At 48.1% G+C, this 22184-nt stretch overlaps 1 protein-coding gene across 6 annotated transcripts in view; it reads left to right on the plus strand.

Annotated features, from left to right (window-relative positions):
• Positions 1-22184, plus strand: part of svep1 (sushi, von Willebrand factor type A, EGF and pentraxin domain containing 1) — a 46518-nt gene that overhangs the window by 17886 nt on the left and 6448 nt on the right. For 5 of the 6 annotated variants that reach the window (XM_061669641.1, XM_061669642.1, XM_061669643.1 and 2 more), the window contains exons 7-41: positions 856-1035; positions 1755-1949; positions 2026-2144; positions 2218-2347; positions 3239-3346; positions 4973-5104; positions 5481-5672; positions 5777-5898; positions 5978-6083; positions 6184-6360; positions 6738-6971; positions 7044-7205; positions 7363-7524; positions 7992-8153; positions 8594-8682; positions 8760-8856; positions 8974-9087; positions 9485-9598; positions 9690-9891; positions 10199-10356; positions 10465-10663; positions 11295-11470; positions 11846-11970; positions 12117-12246; positions 12338-12508; positions 12721-12894; positions 12975-13094; positions 13442-13618; positions 13735-13819; positions 13988-14179; positions 14403-14570; positions 15822-16494; positions 16930-19622; positions 20748-20982; positions 21054-21209. In XM_061669641.1, the coding sequence (XP_061525625.1) occupies positions 856-1035; positions 1755-1949; positions 2026-2144; positions 2218-2347; positions 3239-3346; positions 4973-5104; positions 5481-5672; positions 5777-5898; positions 5978-6083; positions 6184-6360; positions 6738-6971; positions 7044-7205; positions 7363-7524; positions 7992-8153; positions 8594-8682; positions 8760-8856; positions 8974-9087; positions 9485-9598; positions 9690-9891; positions 10199-10356; positions 10465-10663; positions 11295-11470; positions 11846-11970; positions 12117-12246; positions 12338-12508; positions 12721-12894; positions 12975-13094; positions 13442-13618; positions 13735-13819; positions 13988-14179; positions 14403-14570; positions 15822-16494; positions 16930-19622; positions 20748-20982; positions 21054-21209 (8429 nt within the window). The remainder of the gene's footprint in view (positions 1-855; positions 1036-1754; positions 1950-2025; positions 2145-2217; positions 2348-3238; positions 3347-4972; positions 5105-5480; positions 5673-5776; positions 5899-5977; positions 6084-6183; positions 6361-6737; positions 6972-7043; positions 7206-7362; positions 7525-7991; positions 8154-8593; positions 8683-8759; positions 8857-8973; positions 9088-9484; positions 9599-9689; positions 9892-10198; positions 10357-10464; positions 10664-11294; positions 11471-11845; positions 11971-12116; positions 12247-12337; positions 12509-12720; positions 12895-12974; positions 13095-13441; positions 13619-13734; positions 13820-13987; positions 14180-14402; positions 14571-15821; positions 16495-16929; positions 19623-20747; positions 20983-21053; positions 21210-22184) is intronic. The other variant, XM_061669646.1, reaches the window with a different exon arrangement.

Here is a 22184-nt window from a genome sequence, read left to right on the forward strand (position 1 = left end):
AAAGAGTTGAGTAACCGCTTTTGGTGATTTTTATGGGATTTTGCTGAAAAGTCCCTACGCATTGAACATTTATGAGAAGTTATAAAAAAAAGAAAAAGTGTGTTATTGTGTCAGTTTCACGAGCAGCAGACAGACCGGCGTTACCATGGAGACCCCTTCCCTCGGGCCTAAAAAGCCGGGAGGTCGTCCGAACATCACACAAGTGAAGCTGCGCACTCGGCAAACCGACGCCACGTCGAAAGTGGCGTTTTCCGCATTCAAAAAAAAAAACTCCCTGACGTCCTCCAGAACATTCCTTCCTCTTGGTGTGTCCTTCCTCCTTCCTGAGCTCCCTCTTTAATTGGACCCTGCCTACCTTTTCTTCCCCCGAAACATCTGCGGCGCAGAAAGCACAAAAAGTAGTTGTGGTCCCTCAGTCTGTCTCAACACATTCGACACATCCATTTTCTCGGTCAGACAAACGCGGGGCACACATGGACACACGGCCATTGACATTCACACCACAGTTACCTCACAAAAGTAATCTGATGACCGAATACTCCTTCGTAAAGTCATATAGTTACAGAGTACTTGATTTTAAAAGTAACTCGAGTTCGAGTACAAGTTAGCAGCTGCATGAGGCGTACATATTAACCTGGTACCCGCAACATTCGCCTGCTAAAAAAAACAAACACACAAAAAACAAAAACTAATGAGAATCGCCTGCCGAAAAAAACAACAACTGAGAATCTTTTGTGCGCAGGAAATGAATTCTCGAGGGTTACTTGTTGTTTGTGTTAGAACGTGTAGTGTGCAACTTAGCTGTCCTGTCGGTCTGTGTTTGTGTTGCACGTTTATTTGATTTTCTTCGCGCAGTCCGCTCCTGCCCGCCCCTCGCCAAGCCCCCCCACGGCACCCTGAAGTGTAGCAAAGGCGGCGCTTCCTACAGGGCGGAATGCCAAGTGGACTGCAACCGAGGCCATCGAGTGGAGGGGGACCCCAAGATCACCTGCCTGGCCAATTCCCAGTGGAGTGGACCCCTACCTCGGTGTGTGGGTAAGCCTTCTTGTTCTGGTCAACAAGCCACAATGAAGCTCATTTTTTCCCCCCTTCGCTTGTGGAAAAAGAAAATGATCATTACAATATTCAAAACAGCCCCCAAATAATAAACTGATCATGTGAAAATAAGTGCTTACTCTCGGAAAAACATGATCAGTCTTGTCTGAACGTATGCAAATACGATCCCTAATATATGAACGTTGAAAACATTCAGTAGTTTAACATCCCAAAATCTCAATGTGGCCAGTGTGAAGCACGCTCAGTATTTGCAAAATGGCGAGCCGGAAGAGAGTTTACGGCCAGCGCTCCTCTTTACGACACCCGGCTCGCCCGCTTCCTGACGGCGCTCCCCCAAACGTGTCCGAGTCGCGGCTTGTTTGTTTTGGCCGTCTCGGCTCCGAGTCATTTTGTTTGCACAGCGCGGTAACGCCAGCTCCTCAACCTCCGGGAGAGGACGCCGAGATATCTTGTTTTTCATCTTCACATCGAAATGGAGCATATTTAATGTCAGTTTCATCGAGACAGAAATCGGGCTTTTTTTTTATTTGTTTTTTTTTTGGCATCGTGATATCGTGTTGCAGTTCAGACAAAAAATAGTAGTTCAAATGTTTTGAAACGCGTTGCAATGTGATTCCGGCGTGCGGGAGATCAAATGCTTTTCATGCCCTTAAGTGCGTTGTCAGATGCATCTCACTACCTGGCTCCCTCCCTCGCAGAGGCGCGCTGCCCCCCGATCGGGCCGCTGAAGAACATCCTGGTGTCGCCCCCCGCCTGTACGAAAAGGACGGCCTCCCCGGGCTCCGCCTGCATGTTCACCTGCCGTCAAGGGTACGGTCTCCAAGGAAATAGGAAGGCGGTGTGTCTCGGCTCGGGGAACTGGACCGCGAATGTCCATAAGGCGACCTGCAAAGGTATTCCGTTGCGTGCGCGGCGACCCTGCGGTAGGCCGCTGACCTGTCCGGACATTTTTGCGCTTTGCGTCTGCAGATATCGAGCCACCTTGGATCCAGTGCCCGGAGAGTATCGTCGCAGCGACGGATGAACGGCGCAGCACCGCTCACGTCGTCTGGAACGCGCCGATTGCCACCGACAATTCCAAAGAGGAGGTTCGAGCCCCTGCGGAAATGATGTAGAATGTGGGAAAGCTTTCTTTCTGAAAAGCCGTCGCTCTTCCTCCAGGTGACGGTGCAGGTGAAACCGGTGTACACTCCCCCGCAACTGATCCCCATCGGAACGGAGACCATCACCTACATCGCGGCCGACCACTCTGGGAATCAGGCCAACTGTTCTTTCACGGTCACTGTCATTGGTAACAGTGTTTCCCAACCTTTGTTGAGCCAAGACACAGCTTTGACAACTGTGTTCAAATCAGTTGAGGACTTTTCATTTTGACAAGTCGTGCTTTTCCGCCGTTTTGTGGCATCTGGGGTTCAAGAAACTATGTTAAAGTGAGTCGAGGAGTTTCATTCAAACAAACCGGTGCTTTGCCGTCATCTTGTGGCATCTTGGTGCCAAGTAATTATGTTTATGTGAGTTGAGGAGTCCCTTTTACACAAATGTAGTGCTTCGCTGCCCTCTGGTGGCATATTGTTCCCGAGAAATTATGTTGAAGTGAGTTGAGGAGTTTAATTTAGACAAACGTAGTGCTTTGTCGCCATTTTGTGGCATCTTGGTGTCAAGGAAGTTCTTGTTGAAGTGAGTTGAGGAGTTTATTTTGGACAAAAATAGTGGTTTGCCACGATCTTGCGGCATCTGTTGGCAGTTATAAATATTCATTTTTTTTGTATTCACAGCAGGGCTCGACTATTCGTGAGGGTTCATTGTTTGTGCCCTGTGATTGGCTGGCAACCAGTCCAGGGTGCCCAGAGTCCTCTGAAATGTTTGGAAAGAACCCTGGCGTCAGATTGCCAGTAAGTGTAATCGTAGGCTGACATTTACAGGAAATGTCCTTCGATCTTAGTCACTCAGGCAGCTCATTCATCTCAGCAGGTGTAAAAAAAGTAAAAAAACAGGACTGCAATCCCAGTAGTCAGTGGGGAAAAAAACCCCATGAACATTTCCATATGTTATGATGGGGGTGGAGCTGAGTTTTCTTTCGTTGGTTTTTTTTTCATCGGAAACGTGCGTTGAAGTCCTCTGACAGCCTCCGTCACCTTCTGATTTTCGGACCTTTTTATTTTTCTGTGCGACCATCGTCTAGATACGGAGCCGCCGGTGATCGACAGGTGCAGGTCCCCGGCCGCGGTCCAGGCCACGGACGCGGAGACGGCGGCGGTTTGGGAGGAGCCGCAGTTTTCCGATAACTCAGGTATGTCTGGCGACTGCACTCTGGTGGGTTCTTCTCTGCCACTCCCTCTCACATGATGGATAAACAAGATCTTTTCCACTGAGTGACTGGAAAAAAGGGGTCTGGTTTGTGCGTGTGTGTGTTAGAGACACTGGATGAAAGATGGATTGTAATTCTCTGAAAGAAAGAGAACGGGCGTTGAAGTGAAATTTGTCACACCAGTGCCAAAAACAGACTCTCTTTTGTGGGGGATTTTAAAAATCCCCTTGTCCTTGACCACAAACGTTTCCTTGGCCCTGCTCTAAATCGTTCACACGATTTTTGAAAAGCGCCTCAAATGATGTTCCCTTCGCATTCAAGGAGGTCACACGCACATCTGTGATGTTCATCCACTGTGGCCTGCGGAGGCCTTAATTTGCATCCTCTGCTTCCTGTCCGGATCCCGCTGGAAAGCGACGTGTCGAGGCCCCGCCGCCACGCTGACCGAGCCGCCTGCCGGTCTCAAGCCGCTGCGGTGAAAGATGACAAAACGCATTTCTGGGCGGCCGCCGGCCGACGTCATTTACCGTCGTGCTCGCTGTGCGTTTGCCCAGCACGTGACTCGAGGTGGTTTAAACGTGTATCTGTACTTCTACTGAGGCACAGTACACTGTGAGCAGAGATAGCGGTTTTCAAATATAGGGAGTACAAGTAAAAAAGTCTGAAAAATAAATGCTGAAGTCAAGTACAGACACCTAAAAAAATATATCTACTAAAGTACAGTAAGTATTTGTACTTTGTTACTTTCCACCAGTGCACGCGACAGACGCAAACACTTTCACCTCGCGTCTCAACAAGGCCCTCGATGTGCTTCGGCGACCACCTGTCTGCAGCCCCCCCCCCCGCCCCGCCCATGTGTAATAACAGGCTGCCTCTGCTTCCCTCGGGGGCCGCACGACGTCAGCCCGGCTCCGTTTCGACGTCAATGTTTTGTTTTTCCAGGCCTGGCTCTAAATATAGTCGCGACTCGCCAGACAAGCGCGCACATACGAGACGTATATTTTTGTGTGGGCTGGATGAATGAAGAAATGAATGGAAAGGGAGACCCCAGACGTGTGTCAGCCCAGCTGGTCGCTACTCTGAAGTGCTGTAATGGGGCGGACGAGTCGGCATTCGGGTTTTACGACCCTTGCCCTTGAATTTATTTTTCTTCCTAGTCTACCATGCGTATGAGCCAAGAAGGGCAGCCTCTCTACGAGGGACCGTCAAGCAACATAATTCAGAAGTGGGCGTGGGCGAAAATAATTTCACTAGTGTACTTTTTTCTTTCTTTTTTTTTTTTTTACCTTTTTTATCAGTGACTGAGAAACGCTCCCACTAATTCCCAGCTTCCAAACATTTCACTGAATTGGTCTGAAATTAATCTTCGCTGACTACAAATAATGTAACTCAATTAAACTATCTATACCAGCGACATATAGTGATAGGCAAAGCAAGGCTAAGTTAGTTGAAATGCTTCTTAATGCATTTTGCCCTGAAAATTAAACCAAGTCTATGACTGCCCCCCGCAGGATAACAAGACTAAATTGAATGTTTTTGACCAAGTTGTGATGATGGATTGCGCATCACGCCGCTGTCGACTTGACTCTTTGTCTGTGTTTCTTCAAGGCGGCCGGCTGTCGGTGACCAGTAGCCATTCTCCGGGTTCACTGTTCCCGGCAGGGGAGACTGCGGTCCAGTACGCTGCTACCGACGCGGCAGGAAACAGCCGCACTTGCAACATCACCGTCACTGTGCGAGGTACGCGATTCAACATCACAGGATACGGTGCAGCCGGAAAGTATTCACAGTACTTCTTTTTCAGTGTTGGGAAGGTGACTTTGGAAATGTAGTTGGTCACAATTGCAATTTACACATTTGTTCTTTACAGTACACAAATAATCAATAATAATTGAAAAATAATAATAATACATCATAATAAAATCATTTTCAAAAACATGTTTGTTGCATTATGTGTACAGATATGTGGAAAACATGATACCATGTTGACCTAATGACAAATGTGCACAATTTAGATATTCATATGTCAAACCAAATAAGTGAAAGTTCCATTAAAAAAGTCCAACATTATAAAGTTGGAATATATATAATATTGTGAGCGTTTTCATTTGTCCAGGCACGACTTGTGAGCGACCGTATGTACCAATAAATGGAGAGTTCATCTGTTTGGAGGAAGAGAAAGGTGTCAATTGTACGTTGCACTGTAAGCAGGGCTACAGTTTGACTCAGGACGCAGTGCACAGCTACTTCTGTGCCCACAACGGTTTGTGGGAGCCACCCTACTCCCCGGACAGACCCGACTGCTCTGGTTAGCGCACCGCGAGACGCTTAAATTGTTAGCTGGCTTGAAATGATCGAGGCCTGTAAGTCACCTCCCTGTTGAAATGTGTTTTTGTTGTCGTTTTTAACCAGTGAACCGAGTGGCTAACAACGGGCTGAAGCCGTTTGAGATGCTGTTTAAAGCCTCGCACTGCGACGATGTAGACTTGGTCAAATCATTTACGGGGGAGTTGAACTCCAAATTGGGGAGCATGGTGAGGAGAAGCTACTTTGACGAGGATTTTTTTTCCCCCCCAGTTTTTCTTTTCATGTGTTTTTTTGTTTTTCTCACAGCTCCCAAACATTTGTAGCGGCGATGATATCACCTGCAAACTGGAAGTGATGTCACAAGGCAACTGTCTGGAGTACAACTACGACTATGAGAATGGATTCGCCATTGGTACGTATATTTTGCAAATACATATTGAACCTATGGTTTGGAGTTCAAATATTGACTCCAACTTTCATTCATTTCCTCCCTCATGTCTCCTATCCCTCAGTACCAGGGGGTTGGGGTCCTCAGGGCACGCAAGACGATGCCTACTTTGAGTCGGGCTTCGCCACAGGTGCCCGCCAGCCCGCCAGAAGACAGCAACGTCGCCATCGCAGCAAGAGGCACAGAAAGATCAGGGGCCCCACCCGGGACCAGAAGATCCAGATCTTTTTCAACATCACAGGTAGAACAATTGGGACTTTCTGTGTTTAATAGAGTGCTACGAGTTTAAGCACTCTGTATCGCAAATCAACCTTCCCCATTGAAATGAATGGAAATGCCATTAATCCGTTCCAGCCCCCCAAAAACACGAACATTATTTTGTAACGTGTAAGAAAAATAGTACCGTACAGCAGGGGCCGTTTATTGGGTGCCGGGCTCCCAGCCAGGCGAGATAAATTTCACAGTTTTGTACATTTTAACGCAATTTCTACGAAAGACAAACGTGACACTTTTTGAAAAAGTCTGTGACTAAGCTGTCAAATCCGATAAATATTGTGCCGCAGCAAAAGTTCGACTTCGATGGCATTAAAGCTTCTGAACTTGGCCCATTTCCCCTAGCAAGCGTCCCTCTCCCTCTGTCGAGGAACGACTCGATCGAGGTGGCCAATCAGAGGAGGCTCCTGCGAACCCTGGAGCAGCTCACCAATCGTCTGAAGCGAACGCTGGCCAGGCAGCCGCTGTCCAGCTTCCACTTGTCCTCGGAGATGATCGTAGCTGATGCCAAGTCGCTGGAGAGCAGGAAGGCTTTGCTGTTCTGCAGACCCGGCTCGGTGCTCAAAGGAAGGATGTGCGGTAGGTGGGCCGGTATGAGCTCCTCCGTTATTTGTTTTCCACCTCGACGTTGATTGTGCGCGTTGTTTACAGTCCAATGTCCGGTGGGAACGTATTTCTCCCTGGAGTATAATGAATGTGAGAGCTGCTGGCTGGGCTCCTACCAGGACCAGGAGGGTCAGCTGGAGTGTAAATCCTGCCCCGAGGGGACCTCCACTGCCTACCTGCACTCTCGCAACATGGCCGAATGCAAAGGTGTGCCACGTTCATGTGGAACTCTTCCCACTTTCTGAATTCGCATTGCAATAAAACAAAATGCGGTATGCGAATAGACACTGCTGTTGAAAATAGTACAGTATATTTTAGTGCAGCTGAGTTGTATTTCACTTTTCTGTGTGAAATGTGTTTTCAGGGCAGTGTAAGCCTGGCAGTCACTCTTTGAACGGGTTGGAGATATGCGAATCGTGCCCGCTGGGTCACTTCCAGCCGGGTTACGGCGCCAGGGAGTGTCTGCTCTGTCCTGACGAGACGTCCACTGTCACCCGGGGAGCAGTGGGCCAGATGGAATGTGGAGGTGACAGCGCTCGCAAATGGACTCACGCTTTGTACTTGAGTAGAAGTACAAAAAACACTTCAGTCAAAGTAGAAGTGCTGATCTGACTCCTGCACTGAAGTACAAAAAGACCAGAAAATGCCTTCCTTGAGTGCACTTGTGCATTTGCGCGACAGAGACTCTCCACGCTTTGCTTTTTCATTCACAGGCATATATAGTATATATGACATTATTATTATGAAACACAAAATTGATATGCTGTATTGGTACAGCTGCTAGAGCCTATTTTGACAAAGTAAAAAGTAGAAAGTACAGATATCCGTTGTCAAATGTAGGGCGAAAAACTAAAAAGTCAAGTGACGTAGATATATATATATATATATATATATATATATATATATATATATACATATTTACCACCACTGGTTAAAATGAGCCTTTTGTTTTGTCTCCTGCACTTCATGTCTGTCTTCTTGTCTCCTGCGCAGTTCCATGTTCGGCAGGTCATTTCTCCCGGACCGGCCTGGTTCCCTGCTACGCTTGCCCCAGAGATTACTACCAGCCCGATCACGGACGCTCTTATTGCTTGTCCTGCCCCTTCCATGGAACGACCACGGTTACCGGGGCAACCACCATCCAGCATTGCTCCAGTGAGAGTTCAAGTGAACTCCTTTCACATATCTCATCCTCATCCTTCCACATCAAATTGCCAAATTCAAAGCCATTTACCTCCTCCTCCCACATTGCTCACCTCCAATTCTTCAAACTGCAAATGCAACTATTTATCACGTTCCAAAAGTGCCTACATCGTCACAACATTCCCAAATGAAGAGAGATTTTTCATATTGACTTCATTCTCTTTTTCTCATTCTGACTTCAAACGGTTCAGCTCAATCAGGACACAAACCGAACTATTTATCACATGAGCAAAATTCCCACAATTTCACAGTAAAATTCCCCACTAAGACCTAGGTTACATATTTACCTCCTGATGTCACATTTCTTGACTGATTCAAACTATTCCAACATCATCTCACATTCTTACATTGTGCAAAAATGACATTTTCTTGTTAAAACGGATGTTCCTCAGGTTTTGGCTCCAGCTTTCTTCCCAAAGAGGAGAGTGTGACTGCTGCTCCAGAGGTCGAGGTCATCAACGACTACCAAGCCAGCAGCCAGGTCGGATGCAAGTTTTTGTTTTTCCTCCCGAGCCCACCGTGCCACGAGTTGTGCCTGATTCCGATCTGTTCCAGCAGGTTTTCCATGAGTGTTTCCTAAATCCCTGTCAGAATAAGGGAACGTGTGAAGAAGTCGGCGCTGGCTACGTCTGCACCTGCATGCCTGGATTCACAGGTAAGCAGACGCGCGCTTTCATTCAGGCCTGGGGCTCTGAATCTTTTTGTGGGTCCAGGGAGTCCTGAGAGCGGAGAAAATTTCCCAAAAAGCCCCCATGTCTCTGTATCTCAACAGGTGCCAAGTGTGAGGTCGACGTGGATGAGTGTGACTCGACTCCATGCCAGAACGGAGGCCTGTGTAAGGACGGCATGGGAGAATTCCAGTGTCAGTGCAAGCCGGGATTTCTAGGTCAGAGATTATTTGATTTGATGCACGAGAGTATACAATTTACATGGCAACAAGGGCTGGGTGATATGGCCTTGAAATATTATCTCCAATTTGTTTTTTGTAGCATAAAAAGCTAAATAATTCCACTCATGTTCCTTAGCGGAATGCAACGCCGCCATCTATGGGGATCGTCTTGTCGTTACAGAGGTTTACACACCTGAATTTCACAGACAAGCCGGTTTAGTCGCTTTTCAAAAGAAAAGAAAAATGAATACGGTTGGCAATGGGGTCGGAAAAGTCGCTAAATTGGCAGCACTGCCTTTTTTTCGATCAAAATGGAGGAATCGCCCGGCCCTTGATGGCGACTTTAATACGGTTCAAAGTCAACTTTAACCCCTCCCCTGCCGCTTTGTGTCAGGCTCCGTGTGCGAGGCGGAGGTCAACGAATGTCTCTCGTCCCCCTGCCTAAACGAGGGCGTGTGTGTGGACGAGGTGGACAGGTTCACGTGCAGTTGTGTCGGCGGCTTCACAGGTTAGACGAAAGTGGGGCAATTTCAGTTTTCCCGAACATTTGCGTGATGCACTATTTTGCATTCCTTTTGCCCTCGCTCCCACTTGCTCAGGATCTCGCTGTGAACTGGAAATCAACGAGTGTCTGTCCGACCCGTGCGAGAACGGCGGCGTGTGCGAGGACTTGACGGGCGGTTTCGCTTGCAACTGCGCCGTCGGCTTCGCGGGGGACCGCTGCGAGGTCAACATCGACGAATGTAACAGCGCCCCCTGTCTTAACGGCGCCTCCTGTCTGGATGGCGTTAACGATTTCAGGTGATTTATTCAATTCAATTTCACTCCATCTAATTAATTTACTGGCCTCCGGGTGCGATAGAACGGTATCAGCAGGTTGCAACAGAAACAAACGCTACCTAACACACACGGAGCAGCAGCACATACAAACAGAGCATACAACAATACATGTATACTGTTTGTTCTCTCTGCTCTGTGTAAGTTCACCTGAAAAGGTTATAGTGTAAAATGCAAACGTCAGTCAGCCAGAAGAGTAAATCATTCGTGACTGTCATGGTTGTCCAATTGTGATTTGGGAAGGCCTCTCATAGATATTCTTGACTCGCAGGTGCGAGTGTGTGCAGGGCTACATTGGCCCAATTTGCGAGGTGGATGTGGACGAGTGTGACCCTAACCCCTGTGTGAACGGGGCCAGCTGCATGGACGGTCTCGGGTCCTACACTTGCCGCTGCCTCCCTGGGTTCAACGGAACCAGGTGTGAGACAGGTACTATAGGACAGACGATGCACAAGTTGTTTTGGTTGCCGTGGAGATTGCTTTTCTGTCAACCTCTTCCTTGATAAAAAAAAAAAAACATGTTGTTTTCCCCGCCAGAAATGTCTTCCGCATTCAACCTGGACTTTGAGGTGTCGGGTATCCATGGTTACGTGCTGATGGATGGAGTGATGCCGCCGCTTACGGAGATCACGTGCACCTTCTGGATGAGGTCATCGGACACCACCAATTATGGCACGCCCATCTCCTACGCCGTGGAGAGCAGCGACAATGCTTTTCTTCTCATAGACTACAACGGGTCAGTGACATACGTAATACGGTGGCTCGCAAACTAGCTTGGTGGTGCGCAAAATGATTTGCATTGGCTTAATATTACAAGAATCGAGTTGTAGTTCACTTGTTTATGTCATGGACGGAACAGAGGATAGGACCCAAAAATGCACGACTCCAAAACAAATGGACAGTTTCAAAAAGAGAGGTTTCATATACGGGCAGAGGTCGGTACGCAGGCAGGCAATCCGAAAAAGGCAACGGTATCCAAAAACGTGAGGCAAAAAAGGCGAGGTCGATCATCGGAACAGGGTCTGGTCTTACTGTGAGTCTGTGACGTGGAAAGAAGGAACGCTGGAACGCGACGACAAGGTACAACGAACTGGCGACTAGACAGAACGAGACACGAGGTTAAATGCAAGGGGTGATTAGGGTGAACGAGGCACAGGTGGGGAAGATGCTCTCAGGAGCAGGTGTGTACGAGACGGCGGGAAAACAACAACCGCAACGCACACCCATGACACTTTGATAAAACCCGAGTTTCTTCCCTTGTTCAAATTTGACTTCAGTATCATAGTTCTACGACTTTGTTCTCGTAAGATTACAACCTTTTATCCCAACAACATTGTGACAGTTTTTGTTTCTTGTTGACCCTGCAGTTGGGTGCTGTACGTGAACGGTAAGCAGCGAATTACCGACTGCCCGGCGGTGAACACCGGCAGCTGGTTCCATATTGGTGTGTCGTGGAGGAGCTGGGACGGGGACTGGAGGATCTACATCAACGGGAAGCCCTCAGACGGAGGCAAAGGCTTGTCAGTCGGCACCAGCATCCCAGGTGTAGTGCTATCCTCTGCCCGCTCACTTCGCATGCAGCCATTAGAATTGTAGTCTGCAAGTACAGTAAACCCCCTCTGCCACAAGATGGCGGCTCAGCACTACTTGTGTCTGACTGAAACTCCTCAACTCACTTCGACATAGTTCCGTGGCAACGAAATGCCACGAGATGGTGGCGAAGCAATACTTTTGTGGCTTTCGGCCGGAACAGAAAAACAGAGAGGTGATTTTTTTCCCCAGCAGCTGCTAATTGGTGAATCTGTCAATTCCGAACCGCGAATATGCGAGGGTTTTCTGTAGACTCGGAGAAGCTCTTTTCTTCATTTTTTTTTTTGCGATGGGTGTTAACGGCTGAGGCTTGACCCATGTCCTGTAGGTGGAGGGGCGCTGGTGTTGGGTCAGGACCAAGACCAGAGGGGTGAGGGCTTCAACCCTGTGGAATCCTTCGTCGGCTCCATCAGCCAACTCAACATCTGGGATCGCGTGCTCACACCCCAACAGGTAAGTACGGAAAGTCATCGCTTTATCATTCCCAGCAAAGGTGTGGTCACTGCATTTAACTTCATTTTCAAGAACTGTTTTTTTTTTTAAAACATGTCTTTATGTTTTGCTAGTGTATTTTAACGTTGGCCATGATGGTTGTCTAGATCAAGGTGCTTGCGAGCAGCTGCCCCGGCTCCCATGTCACTCACAGGGGAAATGTTTTCGCCTGGCCAGACTTTCTCAGTGGAGGTCTCGGCCGAGTTAAAGTAAACCTCAGCAGCATCTTCTGCGCTGGTAAGTGCGTGTCGATGCTAACCCAGCTCGCGCCTCCTACTGGCATTGCAGAGCAAACTGCGATCGATGTGACCCCTTCTTTTGTTTGCAGACTGCCCACAGCTGGAGAATGCTGTGCCTCACCTTCATGCCTCCACTGTGGAGGTGAGTCCTGGTGCCCAGGTTCAGCTCTCCTGTGATCCTGGCTTTTACCTGGTGGGGGAGCCGGTTCTACAGTGCCAAAATAAAGGAGAATGGAGCCACGCTCTTCCCAGATGTGAACGTAAATAAAGGACATTTGTGTTTGGCTAGCTGGCAAAATATCTTATTCTGTTGGCAAGCTTGTGAGTTTCCCGTTTAAATGGTGCCGCATTTGTGCAATTGTGGGATGAGCTGAGCTTATTTCCACTGATTCATTTTCAGATTGTCGTGCTGCGTTTCCTGTTCATCCACATTTACGTTATCCATTAATATCTCCTCTCTTGCATGGTACAGAGGTATCCTGCGGTCTTCCTCGACCCCTGGATAACGGCGAGTTTCAGGGGGAAGACTTCCACGCCGGCGGCTCGGTCGTCTACCGGTGCAACCCCGGCTTTTACCTGCTGGGAGACGCCAAGGTGCATTGCCCCAATAGCGGCAAGTGGGGAGGAAATCCACCGGCTTGTCTCGGTACTTCCCGTCACGTTGTGTTCAATCTGCACAGACGGAAGCGCAGTACGTTTAATATTCTTTTTTTTCCCGCATCTGAGATGTGGACGAGTGCGCCCTGGGATCGGACTGCGACAGTCACGCGAGTTGTCGGAACACTGACGGCTCTTACGCGTGCGCCTGTATTCACCCATACAGTGGAGATGGCAAGAACTGCACAGGTAAACCCAGAGGTGGCAAAAGTACCTCCACTCTAAGTAGAAGTAGAGATACATTGTTCCCTCCCATATTCACAATACTTGAGAAGCGGATTACCCCTGCTGATTTTGGAGGGAAACCTTTCCTCGGTCCTGAACCCCTGCAAATAGCGGGGGAACACTGTACTTGGGTACATAAAAACCTCTGGTAAAAGTACTAATACCACTCTTGTACTTAAGTTGTTTGACAAAAAATACAAAAGTAAAAATGAAGTTTTACTGTTACTTCCTACAACTGGGTAGTACTGTAAGTACTGTACATTTTTATATAAAAAAAAACGTGATTATCTGACTGTGGCGGCTTTGAGCAGAGCCAGTCAAGTGTGACCACCCCGGCGACCTCGACTTCGGCCACAGAGACGGCAGCAACTTCCTGATGGGCAGCAAAGTCATCTTCCACTGCGAGAATGGCTACGAGTTAATCGGAGTCGCTCAACTTCAGTGTCTGGAGACGGGGAGCTGGGACGGCCCCGTCCCGTACTGCAGAGGTGATTAGCAGAGCTTTGAAGATATGAATGCGAGGCATTTACTATGCATTTTGTTGGTTTTAAGGACGTTATATTTGCTCCTGTTTTCTAACTATTCCTCTGCGGTTGCACAACAGCTCTCTCTTGCCCAGCGCCACCTGTTCCAGAGAATTCCTTCATGAAAGGAAGCAACTTCACCTGTGGAAGCAAGGTGACTTTCAGGTACCGTTTAACACCACGTCGTTTTCTCACCACAAAAAGTAGATCCCTGCTCTCTGTGGTTTTTCCAAGAGGCTACGACCAAACTCATTAAGTACATTGATCTTAACTATCTTATAGCCTTGACAAGATTTCCGAATTTTGACATGCATGTCTTCATTTTGCTTGCAGCTGTATGAAAGGTTTCCTTCCTCAAATCCCCTACGAGTTCCAGTGTCTTTCTAGTCTGAGGTGGAGCGGGATCCCACCTCTCTGCCATCCAGTGTCCTGCGGGGGACCTCCGATTGTCCGGAACGCCTACTACACCCTAACCACAAACACGTACCTGTCGACTGTCTCGTACTCCTGTGCAGAAGAGTTCAGGTATGGGTAAAAGTTTCTTCTAACAAATATGGCAGGAATCGGTCAGCTCTCTTCTTGCGCAATTCCTCAAGCGAAAAAAGCATTTCTGATTCCACAGGGTGTCGTGAAAAACTGTAACACTCTTTGGCCGTGCGGTTCTCCCTAGTCTACGTCATTGTTCGCAGCAGTTTTGATGTCATTATTATACAAGTGATGTAATTGCAAGGATTTTGTTTGCGCAAAGATCACAGGGCCCCATGGAAGTGGTTTGTGAAGATACAGGGGAGTGGAGCCGACCGTATCCCCGCTGTGTCAACGTCCTGTGTGGCGACCCCCCCGCCCTGAAAGACGCCGTGACTCAAGGAGAGAACTATGAACTGGGGAATAAGGTGCACTATGTCTGCAAGGAAGGGTAAATTCTGCTGGTTTGCTCAAAAATGAGAATATACCAACACCGATATTCAGTGCCGGCCCAAGGCATAAGCAAACTAAGCACCTGCTTAGTGCCCCGTTACCACAAGCGCCCCCCCCCCCCCCCCCCCCCAAGAGTAATTAACAATCAACACAGTCTGAAGTAGTATTTCTTTGTTTTAGAGTAGTATTGTGAAAGACCAGACTAACATTAACAAAGAGAAATGTTTGATTTAGGGTAGTTAGATTTAATTTTGTGCATTTCTACATAGTTTAAAGAGCTAACAATTCAACTTTGTTTGTTTTTTTAAAACCATTTTTGTCCCCTTTTTTTAGGTACCTCTGTTCAGTCACATCATGTTTTGATATTTTATTGTCTTTTTTCATTTAGTACTTTGTTTTTGTACATTTTCAGTGTTATCGTAGTAAAACAATTTTTGTCACCGTTTGTTACGTTACAAAAATTGTGCTTTGCCACAATCTTGATGTCTAGGAACTACATTGAATTGAGTTGGAGTTTCATTTTAAACGAAATAGTGCAAAAAAATAGTTTCACTTGGACAGAACTAGTGCTTTGCTGCCATCTTGTGGTATTTTGGTGCCAAGGACTATGTTGAAGTGAGTTGAGAAGTTTCACTTAGCCAGAAATAGTGCTTTGCTGCCATCTTGTGGTGTCTTGGTGTGAATTAAATATGTTTAAATGAGTTGAACTTCATCAACACAAAAGTACTGCTTTGCTGCCATTTTTGTGGCATCATGGTGTCAAGTAACTACCAGTATGTTGAAGTAAGTCGAGGAGCTTCATTTAGAAAAAAGTACTTTGGTGCCATCTTTTGGCATTGTGCCAAGGAACTATGTTGAAGTGAGTTCAGGTGCTTAATTTAGACAAAATTAGTGTTAATGAATCATCCTGTGGCATCTTTTGTTGAAGTTGATGAGCTTCGTTTAGACAAACGTGCTTTGGCGCCATCTTGTGGCATCTTTTTGCCAAGGAACGACTGTCTGTTGAAGAGAGTTGAGGAGCTTCATATAGACAAAAGTAGTGCTTTGCTGCCTTCTTGTGGCATTGATAGGCAGTGCTAAACCGTTTTGGAGAGGGCTGTCAATGACACTTTACTCATAATCCCTCGAGGGTAAATTCAATATACTTCTTGATTATAAAATAAATTTTAGCTTTGGGCTCCGTGGAGGCTTGGGCCGGCTATGCCGCATTTCAAAATAACTCCATCTCCTTTCTCGGTCTCCTTGACAGCTACACTATGATTGGCTCTAAGACCAGGGAGTGTCTGCCCAGCGGCCAATGGAGCGACAGCTCTGCTCAGTGCGTGCCCCGCTCCTGCGGACCCCCGCCTGCCATTGACCACGCAGAGCCCTACGAGAGCCACAAGCTCTTCGGAGACACCGCCAATTATTACTGCACCGACGGGTACACGGTGGGAAACAACTCCAAGATGGTGTGCAACACTCAGGGCGTGTGGGCGCCCCCCGACGGAGAGGAGGCCCCTCGGTGCGTCGCCAACTTCTGCCTACGCCCGCCAGAACTCCCCCACTCCATTTTAGACTCGCTCGGCAAACCCAAATACTCAAGCAACACGGAAGTCAGCTACAAGTGCGAGGAGGGCTTCGTGCTCAACACCACGGCGACACTGCGGTGCCTCATGGGAGGGGAGTGGGAGCCTCGGCCGTACGATATCAGCTGCGTGCCCGTGAGGTGCTCCAAGCCAGACGGCATCGATCGGGGCTACGTGAGCGGCGGCGACTACAGTTTCGGAGCTGTCGTGGCGTACAGCTGCGACAAGGGCTTCCTGATCCAGGGGGAGAAGAGGCGGACCTGCAAAGCCGATGGAGAGTGGGCCGGAGTTTTGCCCTCTTGTGTCCCTGTGTTGTGCTCCTCCCCTCCGCCGCTCAAGAATGGCTACATCCAGGTTAGCCACAGAGCACACACCAAATTTTGTACATGTACTATTCCAGGGTTTCTCAACGTGTTGTATTCGTATGGTATTCTGTTTGGAAATCTTGATTTACTGTCGCCTGGAACAACACAGAAGAATAATCAGAAAAGCATCAACACCATGCACATCTAGCATGTACACATTCATAAAGTTACACAAATGACTATTCAGTAGTTATATTATTCAACACAAACAAACCACCTTCCCATGAGGCTCATCAAAAGTATTACCGAGCATACTGGTCGAAATAACACGCTAGCCACACGTTAACAAATTGTTGAGTTTTTCAGCAAATAACAGAGGATAGGTTCCACCCCAAAAAAATGCGTATGTGGATTCACGTTATTATGTGGCTTACAAGTGTACGCTTGAAATATCTGATTACACGCTTGTATTTCTCCTCTAAAGGTCCGAAGTCGTTTCACCTTCAACAACAAGGTGATCTATGCCTGTAATGCCGGCTACAGACTAGTGGGTAGTCCAGAGCGGGTTTGCCAGGCCAACCGGCAGTGGTCCGACAACGACCCTACCTCCTGCGTCCTTTTGACCTGTGACTCCCCTCCTAACATTGCGCACGGATATTACAGGGGTCGAGACTTCCAAGTGGGTCGGAAAGTGGAGTACTTCTGTGACGAGGGCTACGAGCTCGTAGGTGACGCCATCTGGACCTGCCTTAAGTACGGACGGTGGGACAAGTCGAGGCGACCGCGCTGCTCACCCGTGCAGTGTCCGGAGCCGCAGCTGGAGGAGAACCACCTGGTTCTGAAAGGCCTGGACTCTGAAACGGGAACTGTGGAATTATCCTGCGAGGATGGCTACGTCCTGGAGGGGCCTCAGATCCTCCGCTGTTTGGCCTCCCAGGAGTGGAATGGCACCTTTCCGGTGTGCAAGCAGGTGCTTTGCGGGCCTCTGCCTGATGTGTCGTTCGGTGGCCCTTCCTCGTCTTCTCCCCCTTTTCTATTCGACTCCGTGGTGACCTACAAATGCATGGACGGATTCACTTTAAGAAAAGAAGACTCTGTGACGTGTCTATCAAGCGGGAAGTGGAGTAATCCATATCCAGAGTGTATTCCGGTTGAATGTCCTCAGCCTGTGGAGATTTCCAATGGCATTGTTGATGTTCAGGGTCTTATGTACCTCAGCAAGGCGCTGTACAGCTGTAAGACTGGATTTCATTTAGTGGGCAATGCAACTGTCCTGTGCGGAGAGAAGGGACTTTGGATCGGAGGGGTACCTTCTTGCCGCCCAATCGAATGTTCACCTCCTAAGCAGATAGCCAACGGAAAAGTGGCTTTCACCAAACTTCAGTTTGGTCACAGTGTCACCTACTCTTGCCGCCGCGGTTACCGTCTTCAAGGTCCGGAGAATCTCGAGTGCCTTGCAAGTGGGGAATGGAATGCTGAACCGTCTGTTTGCGTGCAAATATCCTGCAGTCCTCCCCAACCCATTGAAAACGGTTTCGTAGAAGGTCAGGATCACGGTTTCGGTGTCACCATATTCTACAGCTGTTTCCCTGGCTTCCAGCTTATTGGCCAGGACCACCTCACATGCGAGGAATTTGGGTGGTCAAGTGCTGTTCCTGTCTGCGTGCCCTCAGACTGTGGCCTGCCGCCTCACATTGACTTCGGAGACTACATTCGGGCAACGGAGCCTGGGGGAGGCTCCCCGAGAGATTTGACCTTTCTCCACGGGACAACCATCGAGTACCGATGTCACAAGGGTTACGACCTCACGAGCCCCACCAGGTTGGCGTGTCAGGAAGACGGAAGCTGGAATGGGACGGCGCCCTCCTGTGTCCCAGCCGAGTGTGTGACGCCGCCGAGCCCTGAGCACGGCCGGGTGAACGTAACTGACACATCCCTTGGCAGTATGGTCACGTACACTTGTGAGGAAGGATATGAGCTGGAGGGAGAACCAGTGAGGCAATGCTTATCGGGGCAACTGTGGACCAATGATGCCCCAGGGTGTCGCCCTGTTTCTTGTGGGGACCCAGGTCCTGTAGCTAATGGCACAGCTCATGGAGGTGCCATCGTGTACCCTGAAGTCCTGCACTATAAGTGTAATCCCGGCTTTGTCATCAAGGGTGGTGATAGTATTACTTGTCAGGCTGATGGGAAATGGAACGGACAGAAACCTTGGTGTGAGTTGGTGTCATGTGGTCCTCCCAAGCTCCCCATTGATATCACTTTCAAAGGCAAAGAGTTTGTCTATAATGAGGAGATTGAACTCAGTTGTAAGCCTGGTTTCCTCATTAAAGGGAAGTCTGTCAGCGTTTGTCAGGCTGATGGAACCTGGAGTCATGAGTCTCCTTCCTGTGTACCTGCCCACTGTGAGAAGCCCTCTCCGATACCTCATGGGCGAATATTGGGGTCAGAGTTTGGCTTCAACAGCAAGCTGAAGTATGAATGTGATGAAGGATACACTATCAATGGCGATCCGACACGCCGTTGCCAGGCTGACGGACTCTGGGACAAACCAGCGCCACGCTGTGGTATTATCAGCTGCGATCCGCCCGAGGACATAAGCCACGGCTATCTGAATGGCTCCAGTTTCAACCACGACGACATTGCGGAGTATGTCTGCTTCGAAGGTTACGTGGTAGTCGGGGACCCCGTGCTGCGGTGCTCAGCTGAAGGATTCTGGGTCGGAACCGTGCCCCAGTGTCGACCCTGCGTCTGCGCCCTGCCGCTTTTGAAATTTGGGGTGATTCTCGGTCGCAACCGTGCCTGCGGTGACCAAGTTCACTTCCAGTGCGACGACGGATACAGGCTGCTCGGTCCGGCTGACGCCGTGTGTGAGAAGGGAGGGGTGTGGAGCCCCGGGGTGCCCGTGTGCGGCCGCGGGAGGTGCACTGTCGCCCCGCCTACAGTTCCAAATACTGTATTGCAGGGCGGCAGCGGCACCTTCCCAGACACCGTCGCATACAGGTGCAGGCCCGGCTACCAGCCAAGGGGGTACCCACACCTCTCCTGCGGGAGAGATGGCAGATGGGGTCAGCCGAAGATCAGCTGTGAGCCTGTGAGCTGCGGAAAACCTCCTGCTGTTGCCCATTCTCATGTGGAAGGAGAGGCCTATACGTTCCCAAACCAGGTCACATACAGGTAAACTGCTGTTAAGGATTAGTTGAAAGTGCCTTTTATGAGGAGCCTGTACAGTGAACCCTGTTTATTACAGGGGGGGGGGGATACGTCCCAGACACACCTGCAATAGGTAGAGACACTATTAAAAAAAAAACAGTAACAGTTTTACTCTTTCCACACACTTTAATCACATTTCAACTTATTTAAACACACTTTTTAGAGTATTCCTTAGTGCCAGTTCTCACTGTCACAGGGTTTTCCAGATAAGAGGTAAAGACTGCTTGCTTCAAACTGTTTGTCTCGCACAGTTGAAGTTCACTGTAAAATTGACACATAAAACTAAGGCGAATTAAACTGTATATTTAAACACCAAAATGTTAAATCAAACCATATAATTTTGATATTCCTCTAGCTTAGTGCTAACATATAGTGTGATAGGCCATAGAAAGGCTAACAGAAATTAGCAGTGATGTTATGGTAATTCTGCTACTTTAACTAACAAACAGAGCAGCAACAATACAAACAGAGCATTCAACTCTACTCACAGGCATATATTGTTTGTGCTCTGTGGAAACCACTGCCTCTTTTTCTTGCTCTTAATTATATAATTACTGCATCTCTTCCAATAGACCTCAGTACTACCGAGAATATTGTGGCACAAAATGGTATTGCACTGAAGGCTTGCAACGCTAAATTCATACTTGGCTATATATTGTGTCAAAAAAATAAAATAAAAACGATCGCAAAAGAAATCTACATGGTGGAATTCATATTTGAGTTGTAGAAAATCCCTTTTATATTGAAAATTCGTGAGGAACTGGCACATCCAACAAAAAATGTTTAATGACCGATAGATGCCACAAGATGGCAGCTTAAACACCACTTTTCTGTTAGACAGGAGCTCTTCGCCACAAGATAGCGCCAAAGCATTACTTTTGTATCAGGCAGGGCTTTGGCCCAGGCACATGAATAACTGTATAGAAGAGCATAGCTTCTAATAGGATAGGTGAACTTGTGACTAGCGACGAGTAAAACTATAAGAAAATGTTTTTTTCTAACCCATAGCGTGTGGGTCTGGAACGTATCCTCCCTGATGTGCGGAGGTTCTTGTCCAAACTAAACTGTTTCACCCTGTTCTTCCTCCAGATGTGAGGATGGGTACGAGGTGGCAACACAGACGGCGACTCTCTCGTGTCTCGTTGATGGCACTTGGTCCAAGCACAGCATTCGTTGCCGCCCCATCCCCTGCGGGCTCCCCGCTAATCACGCCGTCCCTCACCTGGCGATCACCGGAAAGGAGCTCACCCCTGTCGGGAGCACGGTCACCCTCTCCTGCCCTGCGGGATTCTACCTGCAAGGCTCAGCGCTGGCTGAATGTCAGGTACGAAACCTCTCATTTAAAGCAGGAAAGAGAATAAATAAAGCTCTTCTGCTTTTCTGTTGCATCATAAGCTGGGCGGAGGCTGGGCCCCGAGCATCGCGTCGGTTTCATGTGAGCCGGTGGTGTGTGGAAACCCCCCTCCTCTTGTGAACGGTGTCCGTGAAGGGGATAGCTACAACTATGGAGACTTTGTCATGTACTCCTGCCTGCCTGGCTTTGAGATCAAGGTTAGTGTCTCACCACAAGTAGCTGAGCTGCTCAACCCTTTGTCACATGTGATTAAAACCAGTGACCTAAGCACTGTCAGAAGCCCTGACCTACATTTACCACATTAAGCATTTGTCTCCTCGTATTTCTAAAATCAGTACTGTTTCTTTAACCAATTAGATTTCAAATTCGTCCTCAGAGGCCCAGCTAGCTGGCTCACAATACCGTCAGCATTTTCCTAGCTCTGATTGGTTGGTCAGAGCAAGTCAAGTCTGACGAGCAAAACATGTCTGTAAGCGATCGACATACATTAAAACATAATCAGCATTTGAGTGAGTATATTGTATTTTATTTACATTTTTTTCCCCCTCATGTTATTGTATATTGATTGTACGTGGCACAGTTGTGTGCTGTTTTTTCTTAGTTTCTATAAGTGCGTAAAACAAGTGGCTAGTGAATATTTAGGCAGTTCTTTTTTTTTCCTACAGTCTTCATCTGGTGTAATAATTCAACTGGTGTAATAATTCATCTGGTGTAAAAATTCATCTGGGTTTCACTCTCAGCGCACCACAATGCTGAGGTAATGGCCAAGAATCCAGTTACTGAAACTCACGTGATTTCCCTGCAACAGTTGTCATTATGCTGAGCACACAGCGAGATCTGATAAGCAACTTCCTTGATAGGGACGCCAGGCTCTTATGCTGTATTGATCCAAGGAGGATTTTGCATCATGAACTGTGTGAAAGGCAGGACTTAAGTAATAAATGCAGTGATCCCATTACCATAAAATGTGTTTTTTTTTGTTTTTTGTTTTTTTTGCAACTAACTCGAGGTGTGACCAAGTGGTATACAGTTCGTCCAAGTCATAAGTCTCAAGTCCTAACCTTCGAGTTTTAAGCAAGTCCCAAGTTGCTGTGGCAGAAAGCAAGCAACTCCCTACGAATGTCATCATAAAAGTATACTAGTTAACATCTAGGGCTTCACTCGTAGTATTA

Source organism: Phycodurus eques, chromosome 23, assembly GCF_024500275.1.
Source record: "Phycodurus eques isolate BA_2022a chromosome 23, UOR_Pequ_1.1, whole genome shotgun sequence".
Classification (NCBI taxonomy): Eukaryota; Metazoa; Chordata; class Actinopteri; order Syngnathiformes; family Syngnathidae; genus Phycodurus; species Phycodurus eques.